The following is a 21,095-nucleotide window of genomic DNA, read 5'->3' on the forward strand; positions in this document are numbered from 1 at the left end:
ACTCTTGGACTCTAGAGCGATGACTCAATAACTCTTCTGGCACAAGAACAATGACTCAGTGGCAAAACACTGACACATTGGGCTTTTGAACAAGGACACAATGATACCTATGCCAATGATTCAGTGACACTTTGGCTTTAGAAGAGTGACTTGATAACACTTGGACTTGGTTGCTTAAATAGCAAAACTTGGCACTCTAGAACAATTATTCATTGACAATTAAGACTAAAGAACAATAGTTTGATGAAATGCGTAACTTTAAAGCAATGATTCATTGACATATAGATTTTAAAATCAATCGCTTACTGATACTTGGGGCTCTAGAACAGTGTTCCCCAAGTCCGGTCCTCAAGAGCCACCAACAGGTCATGTATTCAGTATTTCCGAAGTATTGCACAGGTGATAATTGCACCACCTGTGCAATACTAAGGAAATCCTGAAAACATGACCTGCTGGTGGCTCTTGAGGACCGGACTTGGGGAACACTGCTCTAGAACAATAATTCAAATGCACTTGGAGCTCTAGAACAATAACCTAATACCCTGGAGCCATCATTCAGGGGGAATTGAGAGTCTAAGACAAATATTCACCAAATAAGTCATTGCCACTTACATAGGTACGGTATATGATATAGAGGGGGCTGATGTCTCAAAGTACATGCAGCTGTGCAGCTGGAACTTTTGCGCATTGCACCCTGTGTCCTAGAACTATGGCAAGACTTGCAATCTTGGAAAACTAGCATAGTGACATAATAATGCAGAATATTGGCACACAACAACACTGGAAATATGTGAAGTCATGAGTCTGTCATACATATATATGAAGCCATACCTGGGCTGGACGCTGAGCCTATGATGCACGCACATGGTTTTTAGCAGATAAGTGCAGGGATATTTAGCAGCCAGGGACCAGTAACGTCATTGATAATATGATGCGGGGAACTTATTTTTGGATGCACAATTGATAAACTCATTTCCTTCTCTTTCCTTTCAGATCCTCCAGTGAAAATTGTGAACACAAGTGACGATGTAGAGCACAAGCGTCTCAGTGGAGAACGAGTGATACTCAGCTGTGAGGTGTCCAGGGAAAATGCTAAAGTATGTTGGTACAAAAATGGAGTGGAGGTAGAAGAAAGTGAGGACCTTGTTTTGGAGTCAGATGGAAAGCATCGTAGACTCATCATCCAAAACGCTGGAGTAAAAGACTCTGGAGAGTTTGTCTGTGATGCCAAAGATGACTGTGTCTTCTATAATGTTCTGGTGACAGGTCAGTGCTCCTTCATACAGTCTCCACCATAGATTGTGACACATGCATAACACATGCCATGGTCCTATGATCTCCAACTGGAATATAGACTGATGCTTCTCTTCAATGGTTCATTCTTGAATGGTGATGGTCTATTAATGTCCTGTTTTCCAGAACCTCCAGTGAAGCTGGTGAATACTAGTGTTGACACAGATATGATGTATCTGGCCGGGGAGCAAGTGGAGCTGAGATGTGAGGTGTCCAGAGAGAACGCCTCTGTGCGATGGTACAAGGATGGAGATTTGGTGGAAGAGATGGAAAACATAAGTCTGGAATCGGATGGGACGCATCGTGGGCTTACCATCCTCTCTGCCCAAACCCAAGACTCGGGAGAGTATATCTGTGATGCTGGAGATGACTGCATCAGTTACTACGTAAAAGTTGCCAGTAAGCGAAGCTGGTTTTTCCCCACAAAAGTTTGACAATGCCATGTTTATGGTCCACACCACTGATGATGGTGTCTCATCCTGGAGACTTCTCTGGTGATGGTGGTGCTTCTGAGCACAGCATTGACTACCATTAAGAGAGTCAATAACCAACTTTACCATGAACTGAAGATTGGACACCAGACTAGAATAAAAGTCAATTATAAAAACATGCCAAACCTGTCCACCCAATGCATCTGGTGGGTCCACGCAAAGGAGCTGGCCAGGTCAATCTGCTCAACTCTATCTACTTGAAGGCAAAATACCCTGGAGTGTCACATACCATAAATCCAACCCATGGTGCTCCAAGAAATATGGACCAATTCTGGGTTGGTCTTGCTACCATTTTCAATAGGTAGTGAAAACCTGCAAAAGGTTATGATCTCCATAAGTGGTGAAACATATGGAAAATGTAGTCATGAAAATAGTCATGGGGCATTAGGACTTTCTTTCCAAGTGAAAGACGTGTGCTGGTGTCAAGCAGCACCTGAAAGCATGCTCATTTTTATCATTGCGATGAAACACCGCTTCTCCTCATTCTCTATGCATGGCACTAAAAACAGCAATTATTATGTAAAGATCAGTGCCATCAAAAAAGAAATTAGATCTTGGGCCCACAAGGTCACATACTTTTGAGTCAGACCTAGAATTGAGCAGCATATGGTAATAAACTATAAATTTCATCCTGATATATTGGTGTTATAATTGTGTAATATCATATTATAATCTTAGGGTCTATATCAGGCCACAGATATTTTATTAATGTTTTGCCATTGTTTTCTAGAGCCACCAGTGAAGTTTGTCAACACAAGTGAAGACATGGAGTTGTCGTGTGTGAACGGGGACCCTGTGGTATTAAGTTGTGAGGTGTCTCGGGAGAACGCCCATGTGCGCTGGTACAGGGATGGGGTAACGGTGGAGGAATGCGAGAACGTCAGGTTGGAGTCTGATGGTCGAATACGCAGACTGGTTATACGCTCGGCACAGGCACAGGATTCGGGAGAGTACGTCTGTGATGCCAGGGACGATGCTGTGTTCTACAGTGTATTAGTGACAGGTAAGAGACCTTGAGGTCATGTAAGCGCCATATTATGCAACACTAAGAAAAGTGGCGCTGTAAGGTGGGGCACAAAATCTCACCCTACAAATGTACCATCCTACATGATACCAACTCTTGTAGAAGATGCTTTTGTAGATTATCCTCACTCCTCCATCGTTCTCCACCCTCCTGCACTTTTTGCGTTAACCCAACGATTGTCATATCTCCATTCCAAGGTCCTCCAACATTACCACAACTCCACCCTTCTTAAGTCCTGATACTGTTACCCTGCTTCATAACTTCGTTGTTCTTCCATATCATTTTCCACCCATCTTTCATATCAAACTCAAATTCCTTTCCATATTGTCGTCACTCAGAATATGATTCGGTAGGCATGTTGCCTAATTTGCTTTACTGAGTTTTTTTTTTAGCATACTTTGTGTTTCCTTCCACTTTTCATGAACTGCATATATGAATATTATTACTTTTTGTGTTTTTCTAGAGCCCCCCACAAAGATTGTGTTCCCAGAAGTCCGCTCACAGGAGATAGAGTATATTGTAGGGGAGCGGGTGGAGCTGGCACTGGAAGTATCACGTAGCGGTGGTGCAGTCCGCTGGTTTAAGGATGGCCTGGAGGTTGATGAAGATGAGAACCTGCAGGTGATCTCAGAGGAAACTCGACGATGTTTGATCTTGTCAAGAGCCAATGTTGACGACTCTGGGGAATACATCTGTGACACAGACAGCGACTCTATCACATTTGATGTCAAGATATCTGGTAAGGAAATTCAAGCTTCACCATATGTTGGAAACTCTCTGTGACTACGCCAACCATGCCAATCTAAATTGCCAATCTAAATACTGACCATGGTGCCCAATTGTGAAAATATAGGGTGATCTTCCCCATGCAGCCTGACTTGGCAGTTTCCTCAACAGTATCGGCTTTTATGGTATGCAGAACAGAGTAAGAGATGGTTGGAACGCGACAAAGCTATCTGTGATCTTCTCCTGATCCCTTGGAGAAAGTTGGGCCACATGCCGGGTGGCCAATAGAACAATCATAAAAATGTCTGAGGGTGATTAAAAAATATTTAGAATTGAGAGTCCTCAGTGGTTGATACCTTTTAATGGCCAACTGAAAAGATGGTAACAAAATTGCAAGCTTTCGAGACTACACAGGTCTCTTCATCAGGCAAAGACTAAAATAAATTCTGAAGAATCACATATTTATACACAACATAGCATAGAAGAAAAAAAAAGGAAAACCATGGATAAGACAGGTGACATGAAGCAGAATTACCATGAGTGATACACAGTTACGTCCATAAATATTGGGCCAGTTCTTAGACAAGGATTGTTTTATTGGGGTCTGGTTCTGTTGTGATGACCCCTCATAGTCTGAGGGGCAAGTTCCTTAGTTGATGTAAAAAGACATAAATCCATGCGACACATTCATTCCTGCACTAAGTGTGTCAAAGGTCGTCATCAGTTTATATTCCCAGACTCTTCTGTCTCTCTGAGATTTGAAGCTACCTTTTAACACAAGTCATTTCATGTCCATAATGTTATGATTTGGGAGACAAAAATGTATTGCCACAGGTAGATCCATTCTGGCCCTATATTTATGGACATAACTGTTTATCACTCATGGTAATTCTGCTTCATGTCACCTGTCTTATCCATGGTTTTTCCTTTTTTTTTCTTCTATGCCATGTTGTGCATAAATATGTGATTCTTCAGAATTTGTTTTAGTCTTTGCCTGATGAAGAGACCTGTGTAGTCTCGAAAGCTGCAATTTATTACCATCTTTTCAGTTAGCCATTAAAAGGTATCAACCACTGAGGACTCTCAGTTCTAAATATTTTCCTATCTACTGGCTAACACGGTACCAAGATATATTTCTTTCCTGTATCAAAATTGAGGGTGATTAAGGCAGTTTTTGCTCAATAAAAGTTCTTCACTCTTTACAAAAACCTGATTAATAACAACAGAAAAAAAATTAACTCTAAGTAAGTTTTTCAATTTTTAACAAAAATTTGAATAATGACAGTAAAAGAATTGCTTAAAATAAGTTCACACCTTGAAAAAATCAGATTAATAACAACAGAAAGAAATTTACTCAAAATAAGTTCACTTTTGACAAAAATCTGATTAATAAAGACAGTAAGAGATTAAATAAAAAGTTTTTCACTGTTTACAAAAATTGGATTAATAAGGACAGCAAGAGATTTGCTCAAAATAAAAAGTTCTACTCTTTCTACAAAATTCAGATTAATAATGACAGTAGAAGATTTGCTCAAAATATGTTCTGTTTTTTTTTTTGCAAAAATTGGATTAATAGCGACAGGAAAAGATTTGCTCAAAATAAGAAGTTATTTAGTTTTTACAAAAATCCGATTAATAAGAACAGTAAGAGATTTGCTCAAAATAAGTTCTTCACTTTCTACAAAATCCAGATTAATAAGGACAGTAGATTTGTTCTAAATATTTTCTTCTTTTTTTTTTTTTTACAAAAATTGGATTAATAGCAACAGTAAGAGATTTGCTTAAAATAAGAAAGTTATTTACTTCTTACAAAAATCTGATTAATAACAGTGAAGAGATTTGTTCAAAATAAGATCTTTACTTTTTCCAAAAAAATCTGATTGATAACGACAGTAAAAGATTTGCTCAAAATGAAAAGTTTTTCACTTTTTTTTTTTACAAAAATTGGATTAATAAGGAAAATAAGTAATTTGCTCAAAATAAGAAGTTCTTTATTTTTCTACAAAAATCTGATTAATAACGATTTAGTCTAAGTCCCACCGCTCCAAGCCTCCTTAATTCTTGTTGACCCTAAATTGCATGAAGCTCAGTAGTCATTCTTGACAATCCGGGAGGACTCCGAGTCCGACTGATTGTTACGGGATCTACTGTCTGACAACTCCATAATATGAAAGCTTATGTTGTCGGACAGTGCATCCCTAGATCAGAGCTGTGTAGTCCTAGTGTTCCAACCGCACAAGGAAAGAATCAGTCCCATCAGTCATTCCTCGTCTCAGCCGGCACTATTGATCAGATTTTTCTAAGATTTTGCCTATTGAATAACAGGGGGCTCAGTTTATTAAATCTAGATTTTTATTTTTTTTTACAAATATTATTTTTTATTTAACTTCCTTTGTGTCTCTATTAATGTTATTCAGAGCCCCCCGCCAAGTTTGTAAGCGCCGGCTGCTCCCCTCCTGTGCTGCACGTGACCGAGGGGGATCCGCTGTCCATACAATGCGAGCTGTCTCGTACACCAGATGTCATTCGTTGGTTTAGGAATGGGACCAAAGTGGCACCAGATGGGAATCTCACTATGGACGACGAGGGAGAAAAGTGCACCCTAAGTCTGCTCTGTGCCCAGCCGGAGCATGCGGGGCAGTACGAGTGCAGCGTTGGCACCGACTCCCGCACCTTCCAAGTCACAGTGGATGGTGAGTAACAGCCTATAAAGCCATGTAGACGTGTGCGGATCAAATGTTGCATTGTCATCAAACTTTTGTACTATAAAAAGCACAGGACCATCAGTATAAAAAAAATATCACCACCTCGTAGAGTCTGTGCTCCTGGGCACGCACCCGATCTCTATGCACCACATGGTACCTGTCGGGGCAACACAAAGGTGCAAGCTGGGCAGCAGATATACTCGTAAAATACAGAAATTGGCAAAAAAACAAAAAGTGTATTTTTTTTGTTGTTGTTCCCGATTCAGTCCATTTAAAAATGTGTATGGACGGTGTTTGAAATTTTGTATCAGAAGTAAACAGAGATATATCATTATATGTGAAATCGAATTACATCATTTAAAGGAACTTTAATATTTATGACCCATCCTTAAAATTGGTCATGAAAATCAGAACCCCAGGCGATCACCGCGATCAGCTACAGCTGGAGAGAAATGCCACAGCGCCGGATGATGTGTAGTGGTTGTGAACGGTACTGCATGCTGTCTCCCATTAACTTCTATAGGACGGTACCATTCATGGGCACTACATGGTGTATGGAACTGTTTTACTTCCAGTGCTTCACAGCCCAATAAATATAGATCATTGGGGTTGTTGTCAGACTCCCACCAATATGATATTGATGATCTAATCTAAGCCTAGGTCGGAATAATAAATCCCCTGCAATTATTGATGAATGTGTCGTTACAATGATACATCTGTATATTGTCAGCCACGTGTGTCTTCCCATCGGTGGCTGATGATTTGCTGCTGACCTTGATGGTACAGCTGGTTACGGTGGTGCACTAAAGTATCGTGGTCATTTCCTCTATGCCAGGCTAACCTAATATGTGGCACTCCAATTCTCGAAAAACTCCAACTTTTAAAATACCCTGACAGCCTGTAAATGCCATAGAATGCTGGGAGTTGTAGTTTTGAAGCAGACATAGCTTCTTTTTTTTTTATCAGACAGTTGGGTTCAAAAATGATTTTTGCGCTTGGATTTCATAAACAAATTTAGGCAGTTTAGCTCAAACTGTAATAAAGAAATTAAATTTATGTGCAAAATTTCTAATTACAAATTAAAGGGATCGTCCACCTGCATGCGTGCTGACAAAAATCTGATTAATAAAGCTGTAAAACAACAAGTTTCACATAATACTAAAGCCAACTCTGCCCTCTGCTGGCTGAAGCCAGGAAGTTACACATAGTCATCTCATACTGTTCCACGGCTCAACTTGCCTTAGTAATCAGATTTTCCTAGAACTTTAGAATTTTTTTTTTTTTTTTTTTATGGCTTGGAGGTAAATGTCTTCGGTGAATGTCTGCTGCGTCTGTGGTGTGATCATTGCCTTATTTGCCTTTTTTTGTCAATATTATGTGCTTTGCAACCTAATTAAAAGGGGGATTGAAATTACAGTTAAATTCTGTCCCTCTTCGTTATCACCTGGGACTCTTAATTCCTCTCGATGTTTGGTTCTTGGAAGAGGCTGTAGTGGTGGTCTTAGAGCGTGAGCAGATCATGCCGCGGAGGTTGTGCACTGTGTCTGAGGACCTCAGGCTGGCACTCTCTCTGTCCCGATATGACGGTGAAGTGAGATGGTACAAGGACGGCGAGCGGCTACAGGACAATCCGCACATACTAATGGAGGAGCGGGGAGCACAGCGCTTGCTGACCATCCTTGGAGCAGTGCGTGATGACGCAGGGGAATATCTGTGCGATGCCCGAAACGACAGCTTCAGCTTTTATGTCACTGTGGGAGGTAACAGGAGTGACGAAGAGGCACTGCAACCAAAACCCTCCTGCATCATAGCCCCATAACACCTAAACCCCTGCATCCACCCCTCCACCCAGCCTATGCTGTGGGACCCTGTATTGCATCCCACTGAGATGTTAAATGTTCGCTTCACCCAACAAAGTCTCTTGGATGTAATCACCATTAAATAAAAATTAATAATCTAATGAATTATGGCAGAAAAGAACATCATAGTATCACACATCATGAGACCTAAAGAGAAATTCCAGTAAGTGTCGAATTCCGCGAGTTACATGGTAAACACAGAAAAAATTACCTTGTCTCCCATGTACAAGAATATAACTACTATAATACCGCCCCTATGTACAAGAATATAACTACTATAATACTGCCCCCTATGTACAAGAATATAACTACTATAATACTGCCCCCTATGTACAAGAATATAACTACTATAATACTGCTCCTATATGCAAGAATATAACTACTATAATACTGCTCCTATGTACAAGAATATAACTACTATAATACTGCCTCTATGTACAAGAATATAACTACTATAATACTGCTATGTACAAGAATATAACTACTATAATACTGCCTCTATGTACAAGAATATAACTACTATAATACTGCCCCTATGTACAGGAATATAACTACTATAATACTGCCCCTATGTACAGGAATATAACTACTATAATACTGCCTCCTATGTACAAGAATATAACTACTATAATACTGCCCCTATGTACAAGAATATAACTACTATAATACTGCTCCTATGTACAAGAATATAACTACTATAATACTGCCTCTATGTACAAGAATATAACTACTATAATACTGTCCCCATGTACAAGAATATAACTATTATAATACTGCCCTATGTACAAGAATATAACTACTATAATACTGCCCTTATGTACAAGAATATAACTACTATAATGCTGCTCCCTATGTACAAGAATATAACTATTATAATACTGCCCTATGTACAAGAATATAACTACTATAATACTGCCTCTATGTACAAGAATATAACTACTATAATACTGCCTCTATGTACAAGAATATAACTACTATAATACTGTCCCCATGTACAAGAATATAACTATTATAATACTGCGCTATGTACAAGAATATAACTACTATAATACTGCCCCTATGTACAGGAATATAACTACTATAATACTGCCCCCTGTGTACAAGAATATAACTACTATAATACTGCCCCTATGTACAAGAATATATCTACTATAATACTGCCCCTATGTACAGGAATATAACTACTATAATACTGCCCTTATGTACAAGAATATAACTACTATAATACTGCCCCTATGTACAAGAATATAACTACTATAATACTGCCTCTATGTACAAGAATATAACTACTATAATACTCCTATGTACAAGAATATAACTACTATAATACTGCTCCTATGTACAAGAATATAACTACTATAATACTGCTCCAATATACAAGAATATAACTACTATAATACTGCCTCTATGTACAAGAATATAACTACTATAATACTGCCCCTATGTACAAGAATATAACTACTATAATACTGCCTCTATGTACAAGAATATAACTGCTATAATACTGCCTCTATGTACAAGAATATAACTACTATAATACTGTCCCCATGTACAAGAATATAACTATTATAATACTGCCCTATGTACAAGAATATAACTACTATAATACTGCCCTTATGTACAAGAATATAACTACTATAATGCTGCTCCCTATGTACAAGAATATAACTATTATAATACTGCCCTATGTACAAGAATATAACTACTATAATACTGCCTCTATGTACAAGAATATAACTACTATAATACTGCCTCTATGTACAAGAATATAACTACTATAATACTGCCTCTATGTACAAGAATATAACTACTATAATACTGTCCCCATGTACAAGAATATAACTATTATAATACTGCGCTATGTACAAGAATATAACTACTATAATACTGCCCTTATGTACAAGAATATAACTACTATAATACTGCCCCTATGTACAAGAATATAACTACTATAATACTGCCCCTATGTACAAGAATATAACTATTATAATACTGCCTCTATGTACAAGAATATAACTACTATAATACTGCCCCTATGTACAAGAATATAACTACTATAATACTGCTCCTATGTACAAGAATATAACTACTATATACAACTACTATAATACTGCCCCTATGTACAAGAATATAACTACTATAATACTGCCCTTATGTACAAGAATATAACTACTATAATACTGCTCCTATGTACAAGAATATAACTATTATAATACTGCCCCTATATACAAGAATATAACTACTATAATACTGCCCCCATGTATAAGAATATAACTACTATAATACTGCTCCTATGCACAAGAATACAACTACTATAATACTGCCCCCATGTACAAGAATACAACTACTATAGTACTGCCCCTATGTACAAGAATATAACTACTATAATACTGCTCCTATGTACAAGAATATAACTACTATAATACTCCCCTATATACAAGAATATAACTACTATAATACTGCCCCATGTACAAGAATACAACTACTATAATACTGCCCCTATGTACAAGAATATAACTACTATAATACTGCCCCTATGTATAAGAATATATCTACTATAATACTGCCCCTATGTACAAGAATACAACTACTATAATACTGCCCCTATGTACAAGAATATAACTACTATAATACTGCCCCCATGTACAAGAATATAACTACTATAATACTGCCCCTATGTACAAGAATATAACTACTATAATACTGCCCCTATGTATAAGAATATATCTACTATAATACTGCCCCTATGTACAAGAATACAACTACTATAATACTGCCCCTATGTACAAGAATATAACTACTATAATACTGCTCCTATGTACAAGAATATAACTACTATAATACTGCCCCTATGTATAAGAATATATCTACTATAATACTGCCCCTATGTACAAGAATACAACTACTATAATACTGCCCCTATGTACAAGAATATAACTACTATAATACTGCTCCTATGTACAACAATATAACTACTATATACAACTACTATAATACTGCCCCCTATGTACAAGAATATAACTACTATAATACTGCCCTTATGTACAAGAATATAACTACTATAATACTGCTCCTATGTACAAGAATACAACTACTATAATACTGCCCCTATGTACAGGGATATAAAGTTTATATTACACTGGAATTTCTCTGGTGTTGTAAGCCTGTAGGGACTGGCGAGTTGATGTCAGTGTAGTGAAGAGTTTTTTAGCGATCAGCTCATGCATCATTTAATGGTTATTGCTCAAAAGAAATTGTTGGGTGCAGTTTCCATTCTATCTTTTATAATGACACGTATTGCTCTTTCTATTATATATCCCCACGTTATAAAGTTTGATGTGGTCATTACCATAAAAATCAAACATAATAACACGTTTTCTGCATCTAACATGTTGCCTGCTTGTAGCCAAGCTAATTAATTTCCTAAATTTTCCAAAGCCCCTCTATAATCCCCTCCTCTGCCCTTCTGTGTCCTTGCTTTGCCTCCTTCCTCCCTCCTGTCATGCCTCCATTATATTGTGCTGTGCCTCTGCAAACCTCCTAACCCCCATGCTTGCAATGCCTCCCTGTCAGTGCCTATTCTCAGATGACATTGCCCGTAGTGACGTTTGCTGTTTCGGCTGAGAAGGGCTGCACTTCTTGCTTGGCGGTCATTTTTTGGTTTTGATTTAGAATATTTTAGTTTGGGCCCTAATTTGCTTTCCTCTCTCTTAGCACCTCCGGTCACCATTGTGGGCAACACTGGAACTCCAGAGCACCATACTTTGATTACCGGGGATGACCTGGTGCTTTCTTGTGAGCTATCACGTCCAAATTTCAAGGTGACCTGGCTGAGAGATGGTGAGGAGCTGGTGTCTGGAGGCCGGGTCAAAATCATATCTCGAGGAGTTCACCGACAACTTACCATACAAAGTGTTCGACCTTCAGACTCCGGAAGGTACACTTGTGATGCCGGCACGGATCAGTTACATACTGAAGTCCATGTGGAAGGTAAAGACCTTTAGTTCATATATGGATCTTATCTTTTGGGGCAGCTTTGTGTTGGTTGGTGATGTCATTAGCCGTTTTGCATAGTGATATATTTTTTCGATGGTTGTATTTCTAGCCCCACGGCAAGTGGAATTTATCACTGAGCTCCAGAACATCACTGTCCTGGAAGGAGACACTGCCACTTTCAAATGTGTTGTATCTCCGGAGGATGTGATTCTCAACTGGGAACTCAATGGTTCCCCATTGAATTCAGACCGGAGAGCCAGCATGGCGAGTAATGGACTCTGTCACTCGTTGACTTTGCATGGCTGTCGCCTCTCCGACTCTGGAACCATCACTGCTAATGCTGAAGGCCTCATCTCACGGGCAAGACTAAGAGTCCAAGGTAGGAACATGCGTCGAGTACGATCTGGTCCATACCTTTGTTGCCTATCATTCACCCCATTCTTTTTGGCCGGATACTAAATATGTGATATCTTTAACAAGAATTCACGAACATTGGACTTTGTTATAATTGTCTGAAAACAAAGAATACAAGGAGAGGTGTAGACTAGAAGTTTTGGTTTTCATTGAAGGTGATTTTGCAAATTGGAAAAAGTTGTACGTGAAAATCCAAAACGTATGCATTGCTAGTGTTAAAACCGACTCCAGTTGGGTACATTTACATTTTCAATCTAATGGTTGTCCACCAAAAACCACAAAACAGTCCCTCAATAATTGCACCTTTGAGAAAGGAAGAGAAAAGGAGTTAGGTTGGAATAGAATCGTAGGGTTGGAACAATTGTGGGGAATTGGACTGATGTGTGGAACCTGAGATTGTTCTTAGCGATGAATATGTTTTTCTGCCTACAAAGGGTACACGGGCCACAGTTGGCATACGGTTTTAGCCTTGTATGTCAACATCATTGCCAGTTATTTGAGAAGGTATAGATGAGTGGTTACAACGGATACAACATGATGAGGTTTTTCTTCATGCTCTTTATATGTGATTGCTACATTTTTGTCTACCTTTAATTTTTTGAGATTCACACACAGAGTTCTTTAAGGAGACTTATGTTGCTGTTTTTTTTCTGCAGAGGCTCATGTGATGTTTACTCAGGGGCTGGAGGACATGGAGGTGGAAGAAGACCAAGATGTCAGCTTTGAGGTCCGGGTCTCCACTGAGAAGGCAGAAGTTCATTGGGTGAAGCAGGGTGTTGTTATTCAGCCCAGTGATAGATTTACCATTCAGGAGAATGGGCACAACCATTCGCTTACCATCCATGGCATCCATGCTTCCGACCGGGGCAGGTACAGCTGTGAAAGTCTTCATGACAGAACCGATTGCCGTCTCAATGTGCTACGTAAGTATTATAGTATTTTTCTTGGAAAAAATTAAGTCTTTTTCAGTTCCCTTTTGGTTTACTTTGTTACTCTCCACCACAGCTCGAAGTATTGCTATAAAGAAAGGGTTACAAGACGTGCGATGCGAGGAGGGAAGTGACATTGAGTTTTCGGTGGAGTTGTCCCACGATGATTTGAAAGGAGAATGGTGGAAAGGTGGCGTCCGCCTGACGTCTGATGATGGCTGCGTCATAAGATCGAGTGGGCGGCAACATTTTCTACGTCTTGTGGACCTTGCACTACCCGATACTTCAGTGATTGCCTTTACCACTGAGACTTTGAGAACCATGGCGCAGCTGACTGTCACTGAGCACCCGCTTGCCATCACGCAACCACCTCAGGACTTTGTCGTCCATGAAGCCGGGCTTGCGACATTCCAATGCGAGGTCTCCAAACAGGAAGCCGTGGTGACGTGGAGCAAGGTAACGCAAAGGGTTCCTTTCCCTACTATAATACTGCCCCTATGGACAAGACAATAACTACTATAATACTGCCCCCTATTGGACAAGAATATGGGCTTTCACTTGTACAGTTGAAACTAGAAGTTTCCATCCACTATATAAAGACACATCGGCATGTTTTTCTCAATATCTAACATGAAATCAGAATAAACCTTTCCCGTTTTAGGTCAATTAGGATTACCATAATTATTAATATTTGCCAAATGCCAGAATAATGAGAGAGAATGTTATAAGGAATTTTTATTACTTACTGCAAGGTCAAAAGTTTCCATCCATTTCATTAGTATTTGTTACCATTGCCCTTCAACTGAATGACTTGGGTCAGACGTTTGGGATTTTCTTCCACAAGCTTCTCACAATAGTTGATCGGAATTTGGGTCCATTCCTTCTGACAAAACTGGTGTAACTGCTCCAGGTTTGTAGGTCGCCTTGGTCGCATCGGCCTTCTCAGCTTTGCCCATAAATTTTCAATAGGATTGCCATTAGGGCTTTGTGATGGCCGCTCCAAAACATTGACTATATTATGCTTAAGTCACTTTGTCACCATTTTGGCAGTATCCTTCGGGTCATTGTCCATTTAGAAGACCCATCTCCTCCCAAACTTTAACTTTCTGGCTGATGTCTTGAGATGTTGCTTCAGTTTTGTCACATAATCTCTTTTTTCTCGTGCTGCCATCTATTTTGTGAAGTGTACTAGTCCCTCCTGCAGCAAAATAACCCCACAACATGCTGCTGCCACCACCATGTTTCACAGTGGGGATGGTGTTTTTAGGCTTCCAAGCTTCTGCCATTTTCCTCCAAATGTAACAATGGTCTTTATGCGCAAAAAGTTCAATTTTAGTTTCATCAGACCACATGGCATGTCTCCAAAAATTAAGGTCTTTGCTCCTGTGCGAATTTGCAAACATTCATCTATCTTTTTTATGTTTCTTTTGGAGTAATGTCTTCTTCCTGGCAGAGTGGCCTTTCAGCCCATGTTGCTACAGTACTCGTTTCACTGTGGATATTGACACAATCTTACCAGCTTCCGCCATCATCTTCATAAGGTCTTTTGCTTTTGTCCTTGGGTTGATATGCACATGTCGGACCAGAGCATGTTCATCTCTGGGACACAGAACCCGTCTCCTTCCTGAGCGGTATGATGGAAGGACATTCCCATCTTGCTTGTACTTGCGTATAATTGTTTGTACAGATGAACGAGGCACCTTCAAATATCTTGAAATTGTACCCAAGGACAAGCCAGACTTGTGAAAGTCCACAATTCTCTTACTGATATCTTGGCTGATTTCTTTAGACTTTCCCATGATTCTACACAAAGAAGCAGTGTGTTTCAGGTGTGCATTAAAATACATCCACAGGTGTGTTTCTAATTTACTCAGATTTTGCTAAAAAAAAAAAAAAATATTAGAAGCTTCCAAACACATAACATCATCATATGGGCAGTGCAGAATTGTTTAAAGGCATAGTAATCTTAGTGTATGTAAACCTTTTGACTTTGCAGTAAGGAATAAAAATGCCTTCAAACATTCTCAATCTCTCTCTTTGATTATTTTGGCATTTGGCAAATATTAATAATTATGGTATTCCTAATGGACCTAAAACAGGAAAGTTTTGTTCTGATCTCATGTCAGATATTGAGAAAAAAAATGCAGATGTGTCTTTTTATATAGTGGATGGAAACTTCTAGATTTAACTGTAGATATGAAGGAAGCAGAACATACAGAGCGGTGTTTGAAGTTTCATGCTGAGCATTTTACACTTTTCCCTGTGATTCTCAGAACTGTTCCGATTTTCTTGTAGGACGGGGAAAAGTTGGTCCTGAGCACATTGTGTCGTATGTTCTCTGTGGGGCGCCGGAGAATACTTCACATTAGTCAGTGTGGGCCTCAAGATGCTGGGACGTACACATGCCACGCGGACGACCTTAGTGCCTCTGCAACGTTGCGTGTTCTTGGTAAGTCTTCCACTAAGATGCTCATTTTGGAAAGCCAGAAGAGCTGACAAGTTCCTCTAGCAGCAAATATCCCAACAACTTTCCAGTTTCGCACTCTTTATCATGCCTGGACATCCTAATGTTGGTCTTAGCACCAGGGCTTAGCGTTGACCTGTCAGCAGGATATTCAACCTCTAGGGGCCCTAATTAAAGGCATGAGAGTAAAGACCCTTTACATTCATACCTTGCTGGCTGTATTTTGTTGGGGCACTTTTGAGAAGCCCACCCTTGAAGTTTTAATTGCAGGTACAGCGGGGTGGGCACTGCACTTCCTCCTCTGCTGTGCTGCTTCCCTTTTCCCTGCCCACCGCCGGCCTCCAGTCTTTGATTGACAGGTCTTCTTCTCTTAGTGACCTGTCTCCCTTGTGCAGGAACCATCATTGTTGAGGCATGATTAATAAAAAGGGGCAGTTCATGCACAATAACCTCCCAATGACGTTGTGAGATTAATAGACCGGCTTCCGCAATATCAGTAGGAGCTCGGTGCGGACCTGCTGCCCCTTCTGATGGCGGCACCTGCTGGGGAGACAGGTCAGTAAGAGAAGAGTAACCTGTCAATCAAAAAACAGAGGCGGTGTGAAGGGAAGACACAACAGAGCTGGAAGTGCAGTGCCTGCCCCACTGCACTTGCGATTAAAACTTCAAGAATTGATTTCTCGAAAAATGCCTCAACAAAATACTACAAGCAAGGTATGAATGCACTGAACATTAAAGGGACTTTACACTCATGCCTTTAGTTTGTGGTTGAACATCCTGCTGACAGATCCTTCTGTTCTGACATACTGTACTTGCCGCCAACTCTCCTAGAAAGTTCATAATGTTCCTGAAAAAAGTAAAGCCCTAACAGACGCCAGAAAGAATCCACAATCTACCATGAAAATATTCTAAATTTCCCATAAATTGGCAATTTCATGTGCCCTTCAGTCTTAAGTAGACAGGGGCCATGAAATGGGAGTGCGGAAAATGGGAGTAGAGCAGGGGTGGGCAATTAATTTTGCCATGGGGCCGCATGAGAAATTTGGATGGTTTTAGAGGGCCGGACTAATATAATTAACTAATTTTTACCCAATACTGTAGTATACATATGCTATATTTTCATGAACAAACAGTATGTTAAACAATGCAGAGATTTACAATACAAAGAAAATACGGAAGACATACTTACATCATTATTTAATGATGAGATGATGAACTGCACTGCAACGAGCTTGTGTTAACTGTAGAAAACTGTAGAAAACTTGCTGTTGTTACAACAGTGTTGTAGATCAAGATATGTTAGTTTTTTTAACCGGCATCCCTTTAACTTGGTAAATAACAGTACATTAACCATTTCAATAACATGAGAATCTTCAATGAGAGTAATCTAGCCTGTTTTGGGCCCGAACAAGTTCACTGAAGTTAGGTTCAATATCTGAGGTGGATATGCGAAGAACAGCACACAAGTGATCATCACTGAGAGAGGATCTGTATCTGGATTTGTTGAACTTCATCAGTGAGAATGTTTGTTCACATACGTAGGTAGATCCAAAGAGAACTAACATCCTCTGAGCATGCCTCCTTATGTGTGGAAAGTTTTCCTCTTTGAGAGAAGAATAAAACTCCAGCAGTGATACGGATTTAAAAAGCTCTTTCAGTAGATTGTCAGACTGCAGATCAATGAGTTCTAACTGGATATCACTGGGGGCATTCTCCACACAGCATGTAAAAGGAGAAGAAACCATGTGCATTTCACTCTCCACTGCTTTAAAGTCTTCAAATCTTCTGGAAAATTCATCATGTAAAGCCACAAACATGGATGAATACTTGTCGAGGTGATCAGCTGATGGTGTGACTTCTTTCAGTGTTGGCATGTGAGTGAGAATATTGATCTTCAATTGGCTAGAAAGACACTTCAATTTTCTCATGAAAGCTGTCACCAAGGAGAACATTTCATGTGCAAAGAGGCCTTTGCCTTGCACCTTGGTATTCAGCTCATTCATTAGTGTAGTCACATCAATGGCAAAGGCCAGATCTGCTATCCAGTGCTTATCTGAGAATTCAGGGATGTCTTTGCCTTTCATTTGACAAAATGTCTGAATCTCAGCTCTGAGGTCCCATACTCTTTTAAGCACCTTCCCAAGGCTGAGCCACCTCACAGCTGTGTGGTAGCCTATGTCACTATGTTCACTTTCTTGTTCCTCCAACAGTGAAACAAATTGTCTGTGATTCAGTGCTCTTGCCCTGATGAAATTAACTGTCTTAGTTACAACATCAACAACATGGCTGATTTGTAGCACCGACTTGCACAGCACTTCTTGATGTATAATGCAATGCAAAAATATCAATTTCTGTTCTGGGTTTATTTCATTCACTTTATCTTGCATCCGCTTCAAAAGTCCAACATTTTTCCCTGTCATATTTGGACATCCATCGGTTATAACACTTACTAATGTGTTCCATTTTAAGCCCAGTTTGTCCACGGATGCATTTACTTCGGTGAACAAATCACTCCCTTTCGTGGTACCTTTCAATGATCGCAAAGCTACCAGCTCTTCAGTCATCTCAAAGTTATTTGTTATTCCGCGTACAAAGATAAGTAACTGGGCAGTATCACGGACATCACAGCTCTCGTCCAGAGCCAGGGAAAAAAAAATAAAATGATCAACTTTGTTTTTAAGCTGCAACTCCAAATTCCCCGCAATGTCTTCTACCCGTCTTGTTACGGTTCGCCTGGAGAGGGACACATGTGAAAATGCTTCTTTTTTCTCAGGACAAATTATTGCTACAGAGTCCACCAAACATTCTTTCACAAACTCCCCATCAGAGAATGGCTTACTGTTTCTAGCAATTTTGTGGGATATTACAAAGCTTGTCCTGATGGCTGCATCCCTGGATGCGTGGAGCTTTGTAAAAAATCTTTTCTGCGTTTGCAGTTTTGATAGCAAATCTTCAGATGCCCGTGCCCGCTCTGCCTCTGTCAAGTTCTTGTATTTCTGTGCATGTTTTGTTTCGTAATGGCGATTTAAATTATAATCTTTAAACACAGCTATTTGCTCTCCACAAACTAAGCACACAGCTTTGCCTTTGGTTTCAGTAAATAAATATTTAGAAGTCCATTCCTTGTTAAAAACTCTGCATTCTCCATCAATCTTTCTTTTTTTAGCAGACATATGTAAGGGCTAATTCTTCTGATGGGAGTCACGATTCTCTGCAGAAGGAGAAAATGCAGTTTTATACAATAAATATTGCAAGGTTTCTTTTCTTCATGAGTACTATTAATTTATGGCGGGCGGGTTACATGATACATATGATGGGCATTCATTTTGGTGCCCCCATAATGTCCAGATCTCATTTGTGCCCCCATAATGTCCAGATTTCATTCATTAGTGCCCCCATAATGTCCAGATTTCATTAGTGCCCCCATAATGTCCAGATTTCATTTGTGCCCCCATAATATCCAGATTTCATTAATTAGTGGCCCCATAATGTCCAGATTTCATTAGTGCCCCCATAATGTCCAGATTTCATTCATTAGTGCTCCCATAATGTCCAGATTTCATTAGTGCCCCCATAATGTCCAGATTTCATTTGTGCCCCCATAATGTCCAGATTTCATTAATTAGTGGCCCCATAATGTCCAGATTTCATTAGTGCCCCCATAATGTCCAGATTTCATTTGTGCCCCCATAATGTCCAGATTTCATTTGTGCCCCCATAATGTCCAGATTTCATTAATTAGTGGCCCCATAATGTCCAGATTTCATTAGTGCCCCCATGATGTCCAGATTTCATTTGTGCCCCCATAATGTCCAGATTTCATTTGTGCCCCCATAATGTCCAGATTTCATTAATTAGTGGCCCCATAATGTCCAGATTTCATTAGTGCCCCCATAATGTCCAGATTTCATTCATTAGTGCCCCCATAATGTCCAGATTTCATTAGTGCCCCCATAATGTCCAGATTTCATTAGTGCAGATAATAACCCAGTGCACAAGTACTGAGGAGCAGATAATAACCCAGTGCACAAGTACTGAGGAGCAGATAATAACCCAGAGCCCAAATACAGCGGAGCAGATGACCCAGTGCACAAGTACTGAGGAGCAGATAACCCAGAGCCCTTACCACCGACCACCGGCACCGTCCGACTCCACAAGTGACCTCAGTACAGCGCTGCAGTGCCACACAGAACACCGGCGTCCGGCGCAACGGAGCAGAGCAGCAGCATGTGTCACGCTGAGGGACGTCACCTGCTGCTGGCGCTTCCCTGATGCGGAAGTGCCAGCGGCGGTCAGCGCCTCTCAGCGGACAGGAGTTTGAATGCAGGGCGCACAGGCGCAGGCGTGGCTGAAGGAAAGGGGAGCCGAGCGGTGCCTGGGGCGGCGGGCCGTTTACAACCGTCAGGCGGGCCGGATGCGGCCCGCGGGCCGCATCTTGCCCAGGTCTGGAGTAGAGGGATGTGACCACCCAAAATGGAGTGAGGTCTTCTCTCTCCTCAAACAGCAAAAGTTGGCAAGCACGGGTAATGGGGAGAGGCATTTTAGGATATCTTGATCTGGGGTCTTTACTAAAGGGGGTCTGGCTCAGACTCTGCGCTAAGAGGGGGTCTGGTCTGGGTCTGTATTAGTTAAAAGGCTCTGGGGGATCATACTTATATGGGGGCTCTGGTCGGAGTTTTGTATTTATTGAGGGGGTCTGGTCTGAGATTTGTGAAATTTGTTTATGGGGCGTCTGGTACAGGGTAATTGATTTTATTATAGTACCTGACAGAGGTTATTTTGGGCTTTTGTAGTTTTTTTTTACATCTAATAAATTATTATAAATGTTCTATATGTTCAATATCGACAGAGCAAGAACCACAAATCCTAAAAGACCTGCAGGACGTTGAGATCGCGGAGAACGACAACGCGGCATTCATCTGCGAATTATCCTGCGCCCAGGCCAAAGGAGAATGGTTCAAAAATGGGGAGAAAATCAAAGTAACATCCACCACGAAGATCCGACAAGAAGGTGTTTAGTGCTGTATATAGATAATTATGTTCCATATTAACGCATATGAGCTAGTGCGATTTATAGGGACAATACACCTAAATCCATCATGTCTCTATGCCATGCAGGTGAATGTCATCCATTGCTCCCTGTTATCAGCCATTTCACTGATTGAAGTTTTTTCAATACAAAGTGATAGAAAAA

General features: G+C 40.2%; 1 protein-coding gene across 1 annotated transcript in view; it reads left to right on the forward strand.

Annotated features, from left to right (window-relative positions):
* The window catches only part of OBSL1 (obscurin like cytoskeletal adaptor 1), a 54,330-nt gene that overhangs the window by 24,475 nt on the left and 8,760 nt on the right, over window positions 1-21,095 (forward strand). Inside the window, exons 13-23 of the mRNA XM_069732826.1 lie at window positions 994-1,266; window positions 1,420-1,692; window positions 2,515-2,787; window positions 3,272-3,547; window positions 5,952-6,227; window positions 11,813-12,088; window positions 12,204-12,473; window positions 13,165-13,431; window positions 13,514-13,893; window positions 15,733-15,886; window positions 20,751-20,912. Of these exons, the coding sequence (XP_069588927.1) occupies window positions 994-1,266; window positions 1,420-1,692; window positions 2,515-2,787; window positions 3,272-3,547; window positions 5,952-6,227; window positions 11,813-12,088; window positions 12,204-12,473; window positions 13,165-13,431; window positions 13,514-13,893; window positions 15,733-15,886; window positions 20,751-20,912 (2,880 nt within the window). The remainder of the gene's footprint in view (window positions 1-993; window positions 1,267-1,419; window positions 1,693-2,514; window positions 2,788-3,271; window positions 3,548-5,951; window positions 6,228-11,812; window positions 12,089-12,203; window positions 12,474-13,164; window positions 13,432-13,513; window positions 13,894-15,732; window positions 15,887-20,750; window positions 20,913-21,095) is intronic.

The sequence above is a fragment of the Ranitomeya imitator genome, chromosome 7 (assembly GCF_032444005.1).
Source record: "Ranitomeya imitator isolate aRanImi1 chromosome 7, aRanImi1.pri, whole genome shotgun sequence".
NCBI classification, from domain to species: Eukaryota; Metazoa; Chordata; class Amphibia; order Anura; family Dendrobatidae; genus Ranitomeya; species Ranitomeya imitator.